Source organism: Lipophrys pholis, assembly GCF_963383615.2.
Source record: "Lipophrys pholis genome assembly, chromosome: 20".
In the NCBI taxonomy this organism is placed as follows: Eukaryota; Metazoa; Chordata; class Actinopteri; order Blenniiformes; family Blenniidae; genus Lipophrys; species Lipophrys pholis.
The window spans coordinates 12,000,761-12,020,115 of NC_137648.1; the positions used below are offsets into that span (position 1 = coordinate 12,000,761).

The 19,355-nt window shown below is 38.3% G+C and overlaps 1 protein-coding gene across 5 annotated transcripts in view; it reads right to left on the minus strand.

The window, feature by feature from the left end:
* LOC308125500 (uncharacterized protein) overlaps positions 1 to 19,355 on the minus strand; it is a 31,456-nt gene that overhangs the window by 7,943 nt on the left and 4,158 nt on the right. For 3 of the 5 annotated variants that reach the window (XM_080489317.1, XM_080489315.1, XM_080489314.1), the window contains 2 exons: positions 5,980 to 6,052; positions 5,700 to 5,873 (listed from right to left, as the gene is read on the minus strand). Coding sequence is in view for 3 of the 5 variants with exons in the window: in XM_080489315.1 (XP_080345441.1) it covers positions 5,850 to 5,873; positions 5,980 to 6,052 (97 nt within the window). In the remaining 2 variants the exon portion in view is untranslated. Of the gene's footprint in view, positions 1 to 2,015; positions 2,457 to 5,699; positions 5,874 to 5,979; positions 6,053 to 19,355 lie in introns of those variants that run through there. The other 2 variants (XM_080489316.1, XM_080489318.1) reach the window with 1 other exon arrangement.

Genomic DNA, 19,355 nt, shown 5'->3' on the forward strand with positions numbered 1-19,355 from the left:
CTATTACTATCACTATTACTCACTACAGATGAACAATGGGTCCAAGACACCATAAAACGAAATACTACAAATAGGTGACCGTTACTAAGAATCCACAAAGGATTTTTTTTTTAAGATACCATAGGTCTCTATAGGCTCCTATGGGAATATTATAGTGATTTTTCGTTATATGGGAGGTTTAATCAAGCCTACAATGCAATAATTTCATCAAATAAAGGGCCAGTGTATAGAGTATACCAGCATAAATTGTTTAAAAAAAATAATAGAGATATTTCTGCAATATCACGTCTAAAAAGATGTTGTATAAAGGTATGTTTTCATTGTTTGTCGTTTCCGTCCCCCCAGGAGGTACAGATGCTCACACCCTTCATTTTTATATACTGTAGGATCACTGCTATATCCATGATTGTCATCATTTCACATTTTACTAAATGGCACTTGACGTTTCCATCTGTCAGTGAAGTGAACAAACTTAAATCCAAAGAATATTTTTCTGCTGCATCCAGGCTACTGTGAATTTAAATAAATGCTAACACCAGTTTATTTCCATGCTTGTTGGTTTTCTTGGTTTTGTTTGATGTATAAAATGGGTTTAGGAAGGTGTCTCGTGTCAGTTGCAGAGCTTAATTGGGCACATGATGAATTTTGATACGATTTTTTTTATTTTTAATTGACAAGAAAAGTTTGTACTAAATGACCCGAGAGTTGATAGGGACTTTTTTTTTTCTCCCTAAACGCGCCACTTAACTAAAAGGTAGGCCTTGCTTATATGTCTGTGGTCGTCTCATAGCCTTTAAAGGAATATTCTGTGCGTACTCCCTTCGTTATACCAATGCACCAGTGCAGCTATTATAGTTTTAAATAGCAATATAAATCACATTTGTAGCTAAATAAAGGCTATAATGCTGCCTGTAAAGTCACAGAAACAACTCTGTAGCATAAAGACAATGATGACAACCATTTTGCGCACTCTGAGTATAGACTATGAATGCAGGTTATTGGATGTTCTTGTTAAATCTTTCTCTATATACATTTTTATTACATATCCATATATCATAAAAGAAGGCAAATCCGTCAGTGACTGTATTACAAATGTTGGAAATCTCTTATCGTCGTTGAAAGGACTTCATATGTGTATTTATATAGATTATATTGAGAAAAAAAAAATCTATTCAATGACCAGTGTTGCTTTAGAGTAGATATCTGAGGTGTTTACACTGCTTGTTTATCTTGCAATAACTTCCTTTTGTTTTTCTTTTTTGTGAATGAAAATTTGTTTATGGGGCCTTTGCATGAAAGCTGCAATTTGTTGTACTTGGGCAAATAACTGTGTTTATAAACTTTGGTCCTTATCAACAGAAGTATGATCGAGCTAAGTTTTAGACTGTATCCATACCAAATTGTGGACTTTTTGCCTTTCAAAGTGTTTTTGTTGTGTATCTGCAAAAAGTGTGTGTGAATTAAAATCCACCAAACAGAAACACACTTTGCCTTAAAGTTCAAGTGTGAACTTTTTATGAAACAGAACTGTGCCGAATCAGAGAAGCAGTATTACTTCAAATGCAGACTACTCAAGTTTAATGCCTTTATGAAAACTGCTGGTACGACATTATGAATTTACTCATCAGCGTATATCTATCTATATATGAACATGTTTAAATGAAATTACAACACAGAGTTGTAGAATACAATGCTATTTTTATTTTATGTTGGGAGTATTCTTTGGTATAAATGTACATAATTTGTATCATGTAATAATTGTGTAATTAACTGCCACCAGACAACTGCAAAAGAAGAAATAAACCTTGAAGATTATACACAAATGAGTTTCTTAAATCTTTATGGGAAGAAAGTGGTTGGTTTCTTGCACCAAAACACATGAGCGCTAATTGAAGCTTGGCTAAAGCTGTAAATGGGACCTTCAGTTGTTGCTCAGCTTCTGCAGGCGTTGCAACCTAAATAAAACAAATGTATTGTCATCGTGCAGAAAAAGAAACACACACAGTATTACTTTTAAAGAAATGTTGCCAGGAAGCACCCATGGAAATATTTAATGACAGACAACAATAGTTTGCATAGCAACAGTGGTTTCAATGCAAACGCGCACACTCTGTGTCAGGTTCACAATTACACTCATGGAGAATCAAAGTCATGCGTTTTGAGATTAAAATATTCGAAAAGGCATCCCAACATTATGCAAGGGAAAGCCTTGAACAATTCCCAGGCATGTTTCCTCAACAATGCCTTATCTGCATTTCCATACTTGCACCACTAGTCTTTGAACGCCATGTCTAACGGCCAGTGACTAGCATTAGAGCAGATAGGGCTGCTCCCAGCACTGTCTTCGAGACGGTCAGTCCTCCTCGCCGCTGCTGAAAAGAGTCCGCGCTTCTATCACAAGGCAGAAATGAGAGTCGAAAGGAGAAAGTGAGGGAGACAGAGAGAGGGAGGGAGGGCTGAGAGAGAGAGAGCGATAGAGAGAGAGAGAGCAATGAAGGTCAAAGCCTGTCATGGCTGCAGGTGGCTGGTTCCCCCCTCCCACCCCTCAGTAACTCATTCTCCACACAGCGTTCTCACTCACTAACTCATACTCTCTTTTCGTCTCATACGCACACACACACACACACACACACACACACACACACACACACACACACACACACACACACACACACACACACACAGAACCATCACTCACATTTATTATATTCTTGCCTGGCACACACAAATCCTCATACTCCATTCATTTTTGTCTTTACACACACACACACACACACACACACACACACACACACACACACACACACACACACACACACACACACACACACACACACACACACACACACACACACACACACACACACACACACACACACACACATCGTTGTTTTGATCCTCCATCAAAAAAATTCACATGCACAGAAACTCCCTGAAGTTCAGCTCAGGACACAATCAAGGAAAAGTAAAGCTATGAGGCTGCACGGACAAATTATTTTTTATAAGAGAATTATTTGTTCCACTTGTGAAAGTGATACTCAGGTGGTCAAGAAGCCCTGATGTGGTCTTTCTTCAAGGGTCACAGTTGCTTCAGGCTGCAGAGAAGACTTCCATTGTTTAGACTAGACAAACTTTGGAAATCATCAGTAAACTAGTGCTGAGAGATTAAAAAATAAAAAAAATCTGAACAAAAATGCAGAAACTATAATAAAAAAAAAAATGGAATAAGAGTTATTTTCTTGAGTGCCGCTGACAATTTCAGAGAGTTCTCATCCTATAAAAATGGAAGTGAGGGCAAGATACTTGAGGAAAGTATCCATGTCTACCTCTACACACAAAAGGGCCCCATCCTGCTATGACCTCTCCTACCATCCTCCCCCTCCCCTACTGTGTCATTTACCCACAGTTTCTAAATGCTTCCTACGGCCAGAGTGGAATCTGCTCAGAGGTGCCTGGGCTTTGTGGCGGAAACATAATTAAAGTGGTGAAAGATGTAAAAGGTGAAGAATGGGGATGACATCAGGCCAATTTCACACTTGGCACTCGAATGGCTAGGTCCAAGCCAGGACTCTTGCCTCGCAACACAGATCAAAGCCCACTGTCACCGCACCAGTGCAGGGAAAAAAAGAGGCAAAAGGACACCTAACTATGCTAATCCCCAGGACGAATATATTTTAATCTTGTTAGAATACAAGTTAATGCCGTGGCTCAGTGGCTGAACTTTTTTGGCAAGAATGAGAGGTGGACAGAACTACTTTTACCTTTTCTACATGAGGTGCCTCTGTCTGGCACCGGATAAACACCCAGAGTCTGAACAAACTTTCTTTTGGGCAAAATCGGTGTATTATTAAGCCGCATACTGTACAGGCACCAGATAGCCAAGCAAGTGAAAAGGCAGGCAACCGTTTTCATTAAGAATGATGGGGGAAGAAGAAGAAGGAAAAAAAAAATAAAAAATCAGCCCCAGTAGCTGTGTCAGTGACCCCGTCTGAATCCCCACTAGGGCACCTAACATGCAAAGGAAATGAGTATTTTGTGGACTGGTTTGTCCCCTCTCACATTGAGCCCTTCTTTCTCAAAAGCACCTTGGTAACCCTTGATCTCTCATGTATGGAAGTCAGGGCACTGGGGCCTGCAGAAGTTGACTAGGCAGACAATAGCAAGCGGATGCTTTCTGGAAAAGTCACACCCAGGCAACTCTCATTTCACACACCGTGTTTGAGTGACCCTTGAAAAAAAGATTCTCGACTTTTAAGAAAAGCAATCTTTTTGTTCACTTTAGAAAAAAAAAAAACGAAACATCTTTGCACCTTTTCCCATGTAGCGACACACAGTGGACTCCCAAGAGTCAATTTTTGGGTCAGTGTCACCAAAATAGTTTATTAAAAACAATTAACTTTAATTTGAAAAAGTCATTCAAAACATGGATTGACCTTTATTGTTTTTGCTCCACACCAACTAATCTATGGACGTGTTCCCAAGATGAATCTTTCTATACAAAAACTAAAACACATTTTAAAAAGACTTTAAATAAATGTGGCTTCTTCAGTTGAACAATTTGTGCACATTACATTTAGATCATTTTCCTGATTCCACTAGTTGCTTCAGTTACACTTCAATTCAAACCGGGACTTTTAGAATGACGTATCTGCTACAGAATTGTCTCTGCCTCTGATGATAATGACGGCTTTTGGGCTGATCCAGCTAATACTTGAGACAATAGAAGACAACTAGAATTAACACAAACCTTTAAAGACACTTTGATGTAAAGATAATCTTGTTGTAGGGTGTCAACCATTCACTGACTAACAAAACTATTTTTAATACTTTTAAAAGGCTGTGGGATTCCTGATTATATAAGAAAAGCCTATTAACTGTTCATCCAAGAAATGCAACAACTTTATTTTCAGAGTAACTTTTTGTCCAACATGGAGTTTAATATTTTCATCTTTCGTCAGTCATTTTGAAATGTATGAAAACAGCTTAATATGTGTAAGAGATAAAAAAAAATGTAGGATTACATTTTCACGATGTAATGTTTACGCAGTTATAGTCAAACACAAGTTTCATTCAAACAACAAATGCCAGATGAGTCCTTTTTTTTCAACCTTTCTCCTTCTAAGTAGGCAATGGATCAAATTAAAGGGGCCGGGACACAACGCGTTGTAGTTGATTTATAGTTGAACACCACTGACCCTGCAAACAAGTTATTCTAATATTGTTTTTTTGGGGGGGGTTTTTTGCAAAATGGTTTAATACATGTTTGGATGGCACACATATGCAACTATTCTCTGATATTTTTGTCGAAGTCCTAATGTGGAATTCTGTGCAAGTAATGTAATGAAGAAAGTAATGTTGTATATCTTCTGGAAATATCAGAGTTTATGTTTCGGAGAGTTCATAAAAACTATCAGAAAAGTCAAAAGTACAATCCGTACAATGGTCGGAAACAAATGTATGTTAAGGTGTGAGGCTGTGATGCCATACGCTGCTGTTTCATTTTATAATTGATGTCGAGGGTCTCCTGAACGTAAACAGTCAAGTTTCTTGACATTTCTAAAAATGCCTCTTACATTCTCTCTCTACATACTAAATAAAGATGTACAATGTACAGTCAAGCCAGCTCTGGCCTTTTTTTACTAAGTTAGTGTTGCCTGCTGCCACACAGCAAGACAGGGTCAAGGATACATCTGACTCACCTCAGGCCCCCTGCTTTCCCGGGGGACTGGCCCGTCACTCACTCGGTGGTTACGGATCATAGCTGACAGAGGCACAAAGTGAGAGCTCGATGCTGCATCAACAGCAGCACCATCATCACCAAAACCCATCCTTAGCATGACATCTTCCTCCTAGTCCACCACCGGCTCTCTGCACTGTGGAAAGAGGAATAAAAAACACAATCACGCCAAGAGTGAGTAATAAAATGTCATCGACTGTGAGCAGGAAGAGGTAAAAAAAAAATAAAATTGGGACGTTTACCTTAAAATTCTCCACACTGCAGCTTGGATGTGGAGTGCCTTGCAATAGAGCTGTTAAGAAGTGGAAGCCAGTCCTGCAATGGTATAACACTTCATTTCAGCTAGTTTACTGCAACTAGATATACACATTAATGCCCCGTGAGCCATTTTGAAAGGGTCTCAGGCTCAACGAAACAGCACTGGGATGGTGCAGTGTAAAGCCTTTAATTGGTATTAGTTAGACGACATAATAAGCACATTCATGGAGCTGTTTGACAAAGAGCAAAAGGTTTTAATAATCTCTGATGATTATACTTTGTTCTTTCGCCATTAAAAATGAATATAGTCACAGAAATACCATATTGTATCACTTCAGAAGACAAATGATGCTGTGGTCAGTCCAGATCAGCCAAACTAAGGCATCTTACATCGAAGAAACAGAGATTAAATTAAATATACAAGCTTTATTTGCTTTTAACTTTTTTATTTAAGACAGAGGAGAAAACTCTGTGATTACCAGCTTAATCTTGTGAATCCATCACACCAATGAGAAGCCGATAACGGCAAAAATAAAATGGCAGTTCGCCAACAGATCTTAGTGGGGAGTTCAAAACACACCTTCTATTGTAGAGTAACAAGGTTAAGACTGAATACCAAAATGCATATTTTCTTGAATACATGTGCTGTGTTGCACAAATGAAATAGTGAAGCCACGGGTTTTGTTGTCATTAACAAAAATTCGCATTTTATGAAACTTAACTATAACATAGAAAATTGGGTTTATATATATGAACAGAAATTGTTTGGAAATAGAACAATTCACAAACTACTGTTAGATAAGTCTGTGAAAAGTCCCCGATTACCGATTTCAACGACGCATACCTGTCTACAATTCCAAAGCATTCAACACTGAACTTAAAAGAGGCGAAAACACCTAAAATGATTATCTCTGTCTTAAGTTGGCATACGAGGCGAGCCTCAGCTCAGTCGACCGTGCCTTAGCTCACAGTAGTGGGCGTTTCCCTCTTTCTCCCTCTCACTCATTTTGCTGCATGCTGCCATTTTAACTGTTCCTGAGTGGCAGGCGAGAGGGCGGGGTTGGTAGTGGCGGCCATGATGGTGGATTCACTAAAACCACTCCCGAGACACAGCCTCAACATAAAAGCCAAGGCACACATTGGGCTAGGCTGTCGTTCCAGCCAAAACCAAAAGTGGCTACGGGTTGAAGAGTGACGTGTGATTAATATTATGAGTAACATTCAACCGTGTACACGAGCAAAACTGATTAGGCTTATTTATTTTTCAATCTTGTTTATTCAAAAACAGAGAAAATACACAGTGAATCAATCCTTCCGTGCAGACTAAAGACAATACGGTTGGATTTATCTGATTTGCAGCCTTAAAAATCAAATCTAAATACTGTATCAGGAGGTTGAAGCTTGACCTTCAAACCTTTCATGAAGTCGTGTATGCCTATGTATGCATATATTCTGTAAAAGCAGGGAAAGAAAAGTTCAGGCATACAAGCATGAACATTATCTTGTATATTATTCTCATTTGCTGCGATATCAAATCAAACGATACAATAAAAAGATGTGAGTCAACAGGAGAACACAGAAAGTCTCAGAAAACAAGTATTCCTCCACATTTGTCGAATAAAATTGGGATAAAATAGAAATGTTTGCTGGTCACAAGTAACGTTAGAATTAAGAGACATCAAAAATGAAGATTACTTACAGTACCTGAATAAAAATATCCCAAAGTATCCAATTCAAAACACGATAGCACGACAGTCTTGATGTCCGTGAACTGAGGCGATCACACAGTACCGTTAATCGTAAGTTTTACCACTAAATTCATGCCTGTGCTTTCTCAGAGCAGATTGTGCACATAGTAGGTCACGTCCACACCCCGCTTCGATTCTCCACCTCTGAAAAACCCTCAAAATTTGAAAAGTGGGGAAAAAAAATATCTCCTAACCAACTACATTTGAGGTCAAAGTTCATTGTGTCCCCTTGGTAACGCCAAGGCAACAACGGTGTCTAGACAGGTCGCGGTATCCCCCCCCCATGCCCAAACCGAGCCACCCACCCCCTGCCACCTTCCGGAAGGAGGTGTCAGCAGCAGCCAAGTGCAGGATAAACAGGGTGGGGTGAAGGGGGGGGGGGTGGCCTTTTGCCCTCGTGAGGTCGGATCAGCACCTCCACCCTCCAATGATCAAAGTTGAGTATCCTCCATGCCAGAGCCTTGGTCAAAGGGGGCAGGGCCGGGAGATGAACTCTGCGTTTCTGTAATCTAGACGTGTCCAGACCCAATTGTCTTCTTTCACGGCCCAAAATGGACCCTTCCGGTGTTGCTGATTACATTAAGGAGGACAACCTCCTTTCACAGGGGCACCCAGACAAAAGAGGCGCTTCCGTGCCCCTCGCCATCTGGTCCCAAAATAACAGAAAAGGTCCCAGGGAAAGGGAAAAAAAAAAAAGAAAATAGAAGCCGAGCTCACACACAGCCTTAAATGAAAGGAACGCTGTTTGAATAGATGGGATGGCTGGACAGATAAACAAACATACAGTAAAGCCTCCCATTTACGCCGAGATTTGAAGCCAATCTCCATCAGTAAATAAAGTAGTGTACATGAGCTCTGATGAGGAGGCCTGCAAATGCAAGTCGGCTGTGCACCAATTAGAAAACTGTGCCACACATGCATCATTATTATTGCAAGCCATTAATGCCCAGAGGCTCTTCATCAGTTTAAACTAATCTGTTGTACCACTGTGGACCACGTGGATAGATTTGTGATGGAAATTAGATTAAAAGCACTAAAATATGTGATTGTTCTTTGTTTTTAACACAATAGAGTCGATAGAAATCGAGCTGAATAATTCAAGACGTAGTACATTAGGTGTAGCTGTGATTAAAAAGCCAATGTATGGGGCAGCCAAAAGGATTTCTAACACATTAGGTTGATTAGCAATTGATTTGTAATCTCACATACAGCACACTGCAGGTCTGTCATATCGACCATGCCTGGATTTCACTCAGGACTTCCTCAGAGAACTCTTTGTTTTGTGAACATATCATCATGAGTTTTGACGAGTCACGTATAAATAATTTATCTAATCCTGATGCAGCTGCTGTTGCCACTATTGACATGGCCTCTTTGCAGCTCAAGTTGCCCTCAACATCCTGTTAAATTCAAGCGCTGAACAGAGAAACGCTACTAAGTGACTCATACAGTTTGGTTCCTTCGTAGTTCAGATGTTTTTTCATGTAATTCCCTGAATGTGCAAAATAAATCAAGAAATGAGACTACATGATGACAAGCCATGATATGGAGAATCAAGGGAATCACTTGAGCTTCAAGAGAGCCGACAGTGTTTAAGTTACCAATCGCTTGGGCATCTCTAGTGTCAAACAGTTGTAGTTTGTCGACATGATCATTGGAGTTTTTATAAACCTGAAAGGAGCAACCGCCCAGCGTGAAATAAAGACGTCAGAATTGCTCATCTAAAAAAAAAGAATGACTAAACCCTCTTCACTGCCGCCTTTTGGAGAGTATGTCCAATTTAAAATCCCGTACATCTTTGTTCTGGGTGTAATAATGTGGTCTGTTCACTCCAGCGGCCTCTGTGAAAGCTCCACACGTTCAACATGCAAACACTTCAGGTAAGCTACATGCTGTTAAACCGTCACACAAAAGCGAGGACTTTTGGAGCTGCGTCTTGCTAATGCTGATTATGTGCTCTGCTATGCATGGCTCGTTTTTCTCTCAGTTTAAGTCCACAAGGAAATTTGGTAAATAAACCAGCTCATTAGTAGCGAAGGTGATGGCGTCCTTGATCCGAAATGGTCTTTGCCAGGAGAAAGGTGAACGTGCAGCACAAGGGAGCGAAGTGAAATTGAGTAGCCTGCTCCATACAGGACTGCATCGCCTTTGTAATGAAAACTGATATCAAATCTCAAAATCTCAATTCAAATCCTTCAGTTTTCACGTCTCCCCTCCAATCAAAATGTGTTTTGCAATCTGGTCTTGGGTATGTGAGCTTCACTGCACAGAAGAATCTAGGAGTCCTGGTATCACACTCATCAGCTGAAGAGGAACGTTTCCCCGTGTTCACTGAAAAGCTGCTATATAGACGCAGGCTCTATTAACACTGTATCAGACATCATGAATGGTCTGGAAGCCAAACCTGGTCCCATCTTCATTTAACGCAGGCTTCGATCTACCAGTACAAACACACCGAGAGTCGACCAGTGGTGGCATAAGGGTCGGGTTTGGTCCAGCAATTACGTGTGAGATATAGAACTATTTGCATAGTCGTAAATATTTAAGCATTTACGTCTTGAATATGGTTACTGATTTTTTTTGGCAGTATAACAATCGCAGACAAACTGTTATTCAAAGTAAATGGCGTCATATGCATCCGACAGATAATCTGGACAGGTCTTTAATTTAAGTTATTGTGTCAGACATCTGGAAAATGAATTAGGAAATCTGATTGATTTATCAGTATGACCACAGCAAGCTTTAACCATAGAACAATAAGGTTTTATTATTATTGGCAGAGCTCGGATTCACACTCAAACCCATGCAGAGGTGAGTTATTGATCAAGTTATTCTTTAGTATTATTCGGCATCAAGATTCATTTTCATTTTCTGTAACTTTGTTTGCATTACAAATGTACAGAAAATAGTCAGAGCCTACATTTGAAATACTGTTTGTCAAAGTCTTTCCTGCATTTGTTTTACGCTATTCGTTTCACAGAACCTCACTAATAAATCACATTCAGAAAGAAATCCTCACTCCTATTATGTCTTTAATCAAGCAAATTCTACAGTAAAAAGATCAGGGCAAAACACTTGGTTACATACTGAACGATGCATGTTTATGTAGCCAGATATGGTCGGACTGTGCAGCTGCACGAGCCAATTCATAAAAATGAGCTGATCGTGAATGACAGTCTGCTGGTAGGATGTGTGACAGCTAAATCCTCAGTAGAACAGAAATTACCGTAGACTTCAATGTCGTAACAGGCCTACTTCACACATGACAACAAGCTCCTCTCATCCCTGCTGTGATGCAGCAACATCCTGCAAGTACTTTACATCAGATATTTTCATCTGTCAGTTTTATTGGAAATTGTTTACAACAAAATGATATAGACAGAATAAATCGAAGTAGCTGAAGTTGCTCCGGAAAGCTGAAGGGTGAAATAAATAGTTTGGGTTTTCCAGGTGATGGCACAGTCTCTCATGGACGTGACTTGCAGAATTAACTGCTAAATAATGCTTCGGTCCAGCGGCACTGACGTTCAGTAAGATCATGGTTTGATAGGCATAAACATGACTTGGGGAAGTGTTTGCCAGTAATGGAAAAGTCAAATGGTAGTGCTCTGGTGCTTTCCACTTGCCTTGGCTGAAGTGTTAAAGCCAAATCTTTTGGATGAACATATATTCAAGCCCTAATATCAAACTAATCACCGTTTTTACGTCATAAGCATATCAAAAATGTAATTTGGCCATTGGTCCTAATGCAGCTTAATGGTTCCCTACATGGTGGTTATTCGTATCAGAAATTGGTCCAAGAAACATAAAAAAAAACTACTACGCATTCACAAAAACTCCCGTGGCTTCTATTATTTTTCTCTGGTCTTTGTTTTCTCACAAGAAGTACTTTTTGGGTCTCGCAATTATTGATAAAATCGGGCAGAAAAAGAAAAAAAAAGATCTACTATAAGAGAATACAAAATTACAGCAAGGTTACAGCCAGAAGGTTTGTTTGCTTTTTAGGAAAGCCTGCTGCGAGATCACAATTATCACAATTGTACAAAGACACAATATTACATTAAATGTGTAGGAGTTGGATGCTCGGAGTGGGTGTTAGCCAATTAACATTCACACAGCATGACAATTTCAGTAAATCGTACCTGGACCTTTTGTAAAACAGCAATGGTGGTATTAATGCTAAACCTGCCTTCATTTCTATAAGCCTAAACAATATTAATGTCCTAATATTCAGAAACTCCTCTGCATCCTGTTTTTTTTTTTTTTTTTTAGGAAAAACAAAAAATAGAGATAACATATTTGCTCACAATGTTGCTTCCTGTACATGCAGCAGCTATTTGTCGACTCCAAACATTCAAAATTAAAATATATATATATAGATTTGGAACGAAAGAGAAGAAAATCAAAGTTTTACAAACAAATATACCTGCCCAATACGTTTTCATAATCTTTACTAAAGTATTTCTAGAAATTCCTCTTGAATGCTTGGACTTTCTGAACTTTCCCACTGTCTCACTGACGAGGACAACACAGTAGAGAGATCTCACACTGTTGCTGTCACTGAACCATGTTTTCCAAAAAATAATAACTCTAGCAAACAGGTACTGACACACCAGTTTCATTACTTTATCTATAAAGCACTTTCCCACAGCACACAATGAGCTACGTGCTGGACAACTTCAGACAAATTGAAACAGAGACTAAATGATTTTTTTTTAAATGGAGTCAATAATATGACAATACCAGTCAAAAGCAATCATTAACTGTCAAACCAACAGAAACTGACATTTGCAGATGTTGCGACGTGTTTATGGGGAATGTGAATCTAAATAACACCAGCATCTAAAAGTCCAACCCACCAGTGATTCACAGCACATGGGTCTGCTGGGGGTTTGCACGTAACACCAGCTCGGTTTCACAACACTGGGAAAGGCGAAGAAGTGGATGTGACATATAGAGGGCAGGTGGTGCCAGTCAAGTGAAGAACCCGAGTGTTGTCCCAATCTGGAGAGTCCTCGCTCCGTAATTAGGCATTTTCCTTAAGCAATCTTCAAATTATGTCATCAGGCCTTACAGAGAACTCATTATTCACTGCAACAAACAAGCTGGAAATAACACTCAATCCTATGGAGACATGAGAAATACGTTCCAGGGAGAGTCTTGAGTCAGTGTGTGAAACCAACAAGAACCAACATGACACCTGGCATTTTGCAGCTAAAGTGGGTTGTTGCACACTGCTGAGCACAATGATGAGATGTGTTTCTTAATTGTGCAGGTTCGAGTGTGTTGTGAAAAGAAACAAAAAAAGAAAAAAGAAAAATCACACATATGGTTGTTCATAAAAAAGCTTCGAAACATAAAGCTGTTTGAGAAAAATCTATATTTACAAAGCTTAACCAGAAAATGTAACCCTTTACAGCCTTAACCAGGCAAGTCCATGATGTTTAGTATGTTGTGCATCTTTGTGCTCTTTTCATCAGGAATTTCTTGCTTTTGCCACACATCTCCTTTCCCCAGTTGGTGCACATTATCGATGCATTCATCTCCAAATATGAGAAAATGTGCAAAAAATAAAATAATGGACAGGAGCATGAACTCACCACATAAAACTACGGTAAGTGATAGCATTCACTTTAAAATATACCCCCATTAAGTCGGTCATATACTGCACTGTCTTTGTGAATAATGCATTTTGAATTATAATACACAACAATGTATATGCAATCTTTAAGGGAGACTGAAAACTTGATTTTTTTCAATTTAATTATTTATTTTTATATCGGGGATAATAAAATATGAGCGATTTTGTATTATTGGATTGTGGTCAGTTTTTAGCCTCTTGGCAAGAGATCTGAATATATTATATTTACATGTAATGGTGTATTTTTAAACTGGTTTTAAAGTTGTTGGGTTAGAATTGAACTCAAAAACATTTCATTGTGTGCCATACAATGAGTTTAAAAAAAAAATCCAAAAAATCCAGATATAGTAAAAAAGAAAATTATCAAGCTTTTAATTAGCTCAAGGAAAAAAAAAACACACATACACACTCATTAAGAAGCCTCACTAAAAATGTAAAAGGTGAAGAAAAAAATAATCTCACCTGAATTGCAAAACACATTTCTTATTGAGAATAGAATGTAGTCATAGCATAAGTGTTTAAATTTAAAAAAAAAAAAGGCATTTGGGGTAATTTTTGTACAAAACTTGTAGTGCAAAGAAGATCATAAAAGAGTTCATAAAATCATAAGACAACAGATCATAAAACATTTTAAACCATTAGCACAAGTCACAGAACTGTCCGTGGTGTGACAAAGTTGCTTAGTATTAACCAATGTCTAACTGGCCCCCCCCCCCTTTTTTTTTTTTAAATAAAGTTTAATCTGACCATAAAACATCTCATTTATGTGTTACCCGTTGACGTCTGTTCTTAAATAATATTCTAAAATATGAAATGAATGAAAAATGAATTGAAAAGTCAGGCTAAACAAGAAGAAAATATCCCACCCTGCAGTGGCAAAGCTTCTTATCCTCTCAACCAGAGCATGTGGTCAATACAGTTCTCATAAGGAAAAGAAAAATATATTTTTTTAAATATTAATTAAATTAATAAAAAAAAATAATAATAAAATAAATAAATAAATATATATATATATATATATATATAAACGTGCTATGTGCAAACATACACCCAAAGCTGCTAATTAGTCACATCTACTGAAAACATAAAGAGTAAAACAAATTAGTTAGAAGCAATGAAAAATGTCCAGAATGTGGAAGTTTTTCCAATTTAGGGAACTTTTAAAATAAAAATATAGTCAGTTCAATGTTGCTCAACAGAATGTATTACCCTAAAATGACACATAAAAGTATTAAAAAAACAAAAAGTCTAAAAATAACCTTTAATCACCCTGTGGGGTAGAAATGTTCAGGTCTTTCGATGAATGTCATAGAAAGAATTAGGCTTAACACAGGAACATTTTTAAAATGTTCAGTTTTAAAAAAATTTCAATGTTAGTGAAAATCTCATTAAAGGTCAAATTGAAACTCTAAAAGACAAACATGTGAAAGTCTTATTTCCATCCAACTAAAATATACAATTAGAATGATAATATCGAACTAGTGGAATAAGTCGAACAAATTACATAATGTTGGAGTAATAAAACAAACAATCTGAGGAGAAACATTTAATTTCTCCTGAAACGGAAGTTAAAAGTTAGTGAGTTCAAAGCCCTTGGGAGCTGATATGACACCTGCACTTTAGAAATCATAAAAGTGACATGTCTTGAAGTATGTGCAAACATTTTAAAGAGGGTCATTAGTTAACCGTTAAAGGCAATGATTAGTCAGTGATGAGAATAAAAGGACTCAAAGGAAAACAAAGTGCAAAGGGCTGGTACCAGTCACCTCACAAACGGATTCCAGAGGTTATATGCTAAGTCCTGTTAAGAGCCTCAAAGGGCAAAAGCTGAACATCGAGCACTTCTGCATCAGTGTCTAGAAACACAGCCAGAGTTTAAGCACACAAACATGAAAAATATCAATTTCACATTTGGTTTAACGCTTTCACACTTTGTGTCACTGACACCCAGAGAGAAGGGCTGTGGAAGACAAAACACAGCTCCTGGATAAGGATCATGTTAATGCCTATCAATTAGGATCAAAAAGGGATTAACCGGCATGGTTGCAGCGGTAGGATGGGAGCCCATGCAAAGTCACTGAATACTAGGGGTCACACCCCCGACTTCATTAGGCCTGACCTTTCCACGCCATTGTGTGAGGAGAGACCCTGCAGTCTGTGGGTGCCGTCTCACCCATCTTAGGAGGCTTGTGGAGAGCCAAATATGACACATGCAGAAAAGCTGTTAGAGATCAGTGGAATATGAAATATTCACCTTCAAAGTCCAGGGAGACTTATTAGGTTACTGCAACTTAGTGCAGGTGGGCATTTACTCATCAATCCCCACAGTCCCTGCAAAGAAAAAATCTTTTCTCTTTTTGTTTTTTGTTCTTCACCTCAGAGAAGTGAGATTTACTAATTAGTCATGGCGCAACCTCTCTTTACAATGATGTACTGCGCGGTTGACGAGCTCAAACTCTGCCTTGCTGTCTTAATTCACAAAAGGTCAAAAGGCAAAGGGGAAGCAGGTATTCCAGGTGTGGTAAAATAAGCCCCAATTAGGGAAAAATGCAAGCACACCCCCAAGTCTCACATAGCTGACTTTGAGAGAAACTTTGAGTAAAGCCCCTGAATGGGAGAAATGTTAATGCTGTTGGAAGTTTGAAGTTCTTAAAGTCTAAATATTCATTCGCTACTGTACATATTCAATAAATTTGACAATTTGAAATAACGTACCAACCAACTTGTGTTATAATGACATTAAATACAGAATTCTATGGAAACGTTCACTGCGATTCCTGGTACATAATGTTGTAATTGATGCACATACAAGGTAACCGGGCAAGGGTTTACCCAAAAACATACAACTTCATAATTTGTCTCTGGCAATATTTATACGATACAATAAACTAACTTTACCCTAGAATCACTGTGAGGGAAATTAAAACACTTACAGCAGAGATGTTAAGTTGCTTAACTGGGTGGAGGTCAGCCGATTGGCCACCATGGACTCGTGTTTGTACGCAGTCAAAAATTCTTACTTTTTGCATGAATCTGCAACGTACCTTTGATTTTAGATGGATCAATGATCATACAGGTGCAAAATGAGTAGAAATGTCAGCAAACATAGTTTTAAAAAAAAAAAACACGTTTATTTTCCTGCATGTAAATATCAGCTTTTAAAATCTAACACACCTCCAGCTCTATAGAGTGTATGGGATGACTGGGGCACTGTGCACTTCACATATAACCTTTCATACCAAAGCTGAACGATGCCCAGCATGTGGATAATCCCTGGCAGGGAACGAAGCAGGCCTGGTTTAAATAACTGAAAGTGACCCACACTCACCAAGAGCAATACAGTCTTCAAGCAGCGCTGCACAGTGTGTTCAATACATATGGAAAATGTGAGACTCGACTGCTTTTTCTTTCATTTGCACATACTCAAACCTGCATTTGCTTGCCCTGTGCCGAGAACTTGGTGTGACTTAAGAGTTGAGTAAATCAGCAGAAGTTAAGTTAAGGCCAAAAGTTTTTTTTTTTTTTTTTTACCCAGAAGGTAAGTACTTGTTCAGGCTGCTGTACAGTTTAAGCAGGCGTGTAACCTTGTATTGCAGTCAAACAGTGGTCACCCAGGCCTAGAGCCTTCTTTGTATCGCTCATGAGGGTGTTATAGATGAGCACACTCCATTTAAAAGTCAGTGGTGGATTTGCAGTCAAATGAAAACAGGAAGTATTGCTGAAGCTGTCAATGCTGTGCAGCTGACTGGGAATGGACATGCTGCGTGTGAACACTGTGTGGATCACAAACTGTGGCAGCAAATGCAGGCAAACAGCTCTGATACCGAACACAGCAGTCAACCAAAGCATGTTTTTTTTTTTTTTTTTTTAACTTGCTTACCTTTCAAAAATAAGCATGTTAACAACTGTCATTTAAATTAAAGTCGCTGTGCAATTTCAGGCAGGCATGCCTTGCTTTAACGATGATCTGATTTCAACGTGACGTTATTACAGATGCTGTGGCTGCAGAGCTTAAATTCAAAGCCTCTGCTGAACTCAGACACGTGTGTATCGACTGTTTTAATGATAAACAAAGGTCTGCAAACATTTCACTGTTGACCAGAGACCGATTTTAGATCCCTGACATTTAAAACTATTTTATTTAATGAGGCTTCATGATATAGAGTAAACATAGTTAACACTATCTAATCAACGGGAAGCCGATATCAGATCAAAACGAAGCTTTTTAATTTCAAAATATCTTCCTTATTGCATAATCTGAATTGAAAATGGGCGAGTCAACTTCTAGAAAAGCCAAGAGGCTTCGAGTGACAGAAAAAGAAAAAAAAAAAAAAGAAGTAAACACTCAGTGTGACATTAATCTATAGATCTGGTAGTTCTGAGCTGCCTCCTTTCCCACTTGCCACCACAACACATGCATAAACCCAAAAGTGCCTTTTCTCTCTCCATTTTCATGGCAACAGAGCAGAGGCCCAGCTTAATGTTACTGACAGCCACTGTTGTGTTACGTGGCATCAGAACACAGTCTGGCTTTCACATGAGGTCTTAACACTGGAGGAAAACAAGTATTCAAGGGGGTAAAGGTCACCTAAACCTTTCCGTGACACAAACTCACAGCTCTACATCACAATATAAAGTACGTTTAAATGCATGTTGAGATGGGTGGACTGCTTGTGGACTAATTTGAAGAGCATTTACTGGCTAGGCAACTTCATTAAAAAAAGACCCATCACCTTTCAGTCCTTAATTTTCAATTAATTTAAAATAAGATGGTAATTATACACCGTTATAATTGCTATAATTGATCTGATTCAAGAGAAGCATATTGTACAGCAAAAATATTCCAGTTAATAATTCTAACAAATGCTAGGGCTTTTTATCGCATACAAACTGTGTTGTGCACAATTAAACAATACGTTAAAACTAAGTTTAAAAATATACACACACATGCAAATTAGAACCAAACACATGAATCGAAAAATTACCAAACATTTACAAGCCATTTATTGCCGTGATGAAACACTCTGCAAAAGCAGAAAAGATTTCTGATCCGAGTTTCTGAAAGAAATCTACATCTCATTTATTATGAAAGCCACTTGTTTAAATGTCAGTTTTTAAATGCCATTTCTAAAAATGCAAACGCAAATTATCGTTTGAACAGTCATTTAGTAAAAAATGCAAAACAAGAACAGAAAGTCGAAGACCAGAGAAAAACAACTGTTGATTTCTTTTGAACTTTAAAATTCTTTTTCTTTAATTCGGTTTACCGATATTTTGTGGAAATGATGTGTGATAAACTCGAATTTTGGATTTTCATAATAAACAGGTAAATCTGTAACATGATTAAACACAGAACATTGTGTCTTGTGTTTCAAAGGAAATAATAATGTGTTAATAGTAATATGTTATACTGGTGGATTTAATTACACCATCAGCAGTTTTCATAACTACATTGATTTGGATTTTAAGTATTTGCAAGATCGTTACAAATAACAAAAGAGGACATTTTTAATCAAATATAAATACAAATGAATAAATCTCATGTGTGAATCTTGAACAAACAACGAAAAGCTATTTCTCATAAACCTCAGTTTTTTATTATTTTCAGTTCGCGTTAACGGAAAGGTTTCTCTCAAAACTGGTGCCATTTTATAACCATTTCTTTTTCTTTTTTTTCCACTGAAACTTCATTCTTTTTTTCCCTTTACCAGCTGCATTACAGTTCCTTGCTTTTGCCAGCGCCTGAACCTAAAATGGACGCTGATGGCGTTGAGTTATCGATAGCTAGGACCGGCGAAGGGCCACAGCTGTGCAGTTGTGCTCTTAGCCGAGAACAGTCAAATGGATCCATGTTTTTGGCAGCCAGCCAGGAGACTTCTTAAAATACAGCGAAGGCCTTGATTTAAAATATGCCCCACCAATGTCAAAGGAAGCTGCGTCATTACGCAGCAACGGCTGGAGAGATAAATGG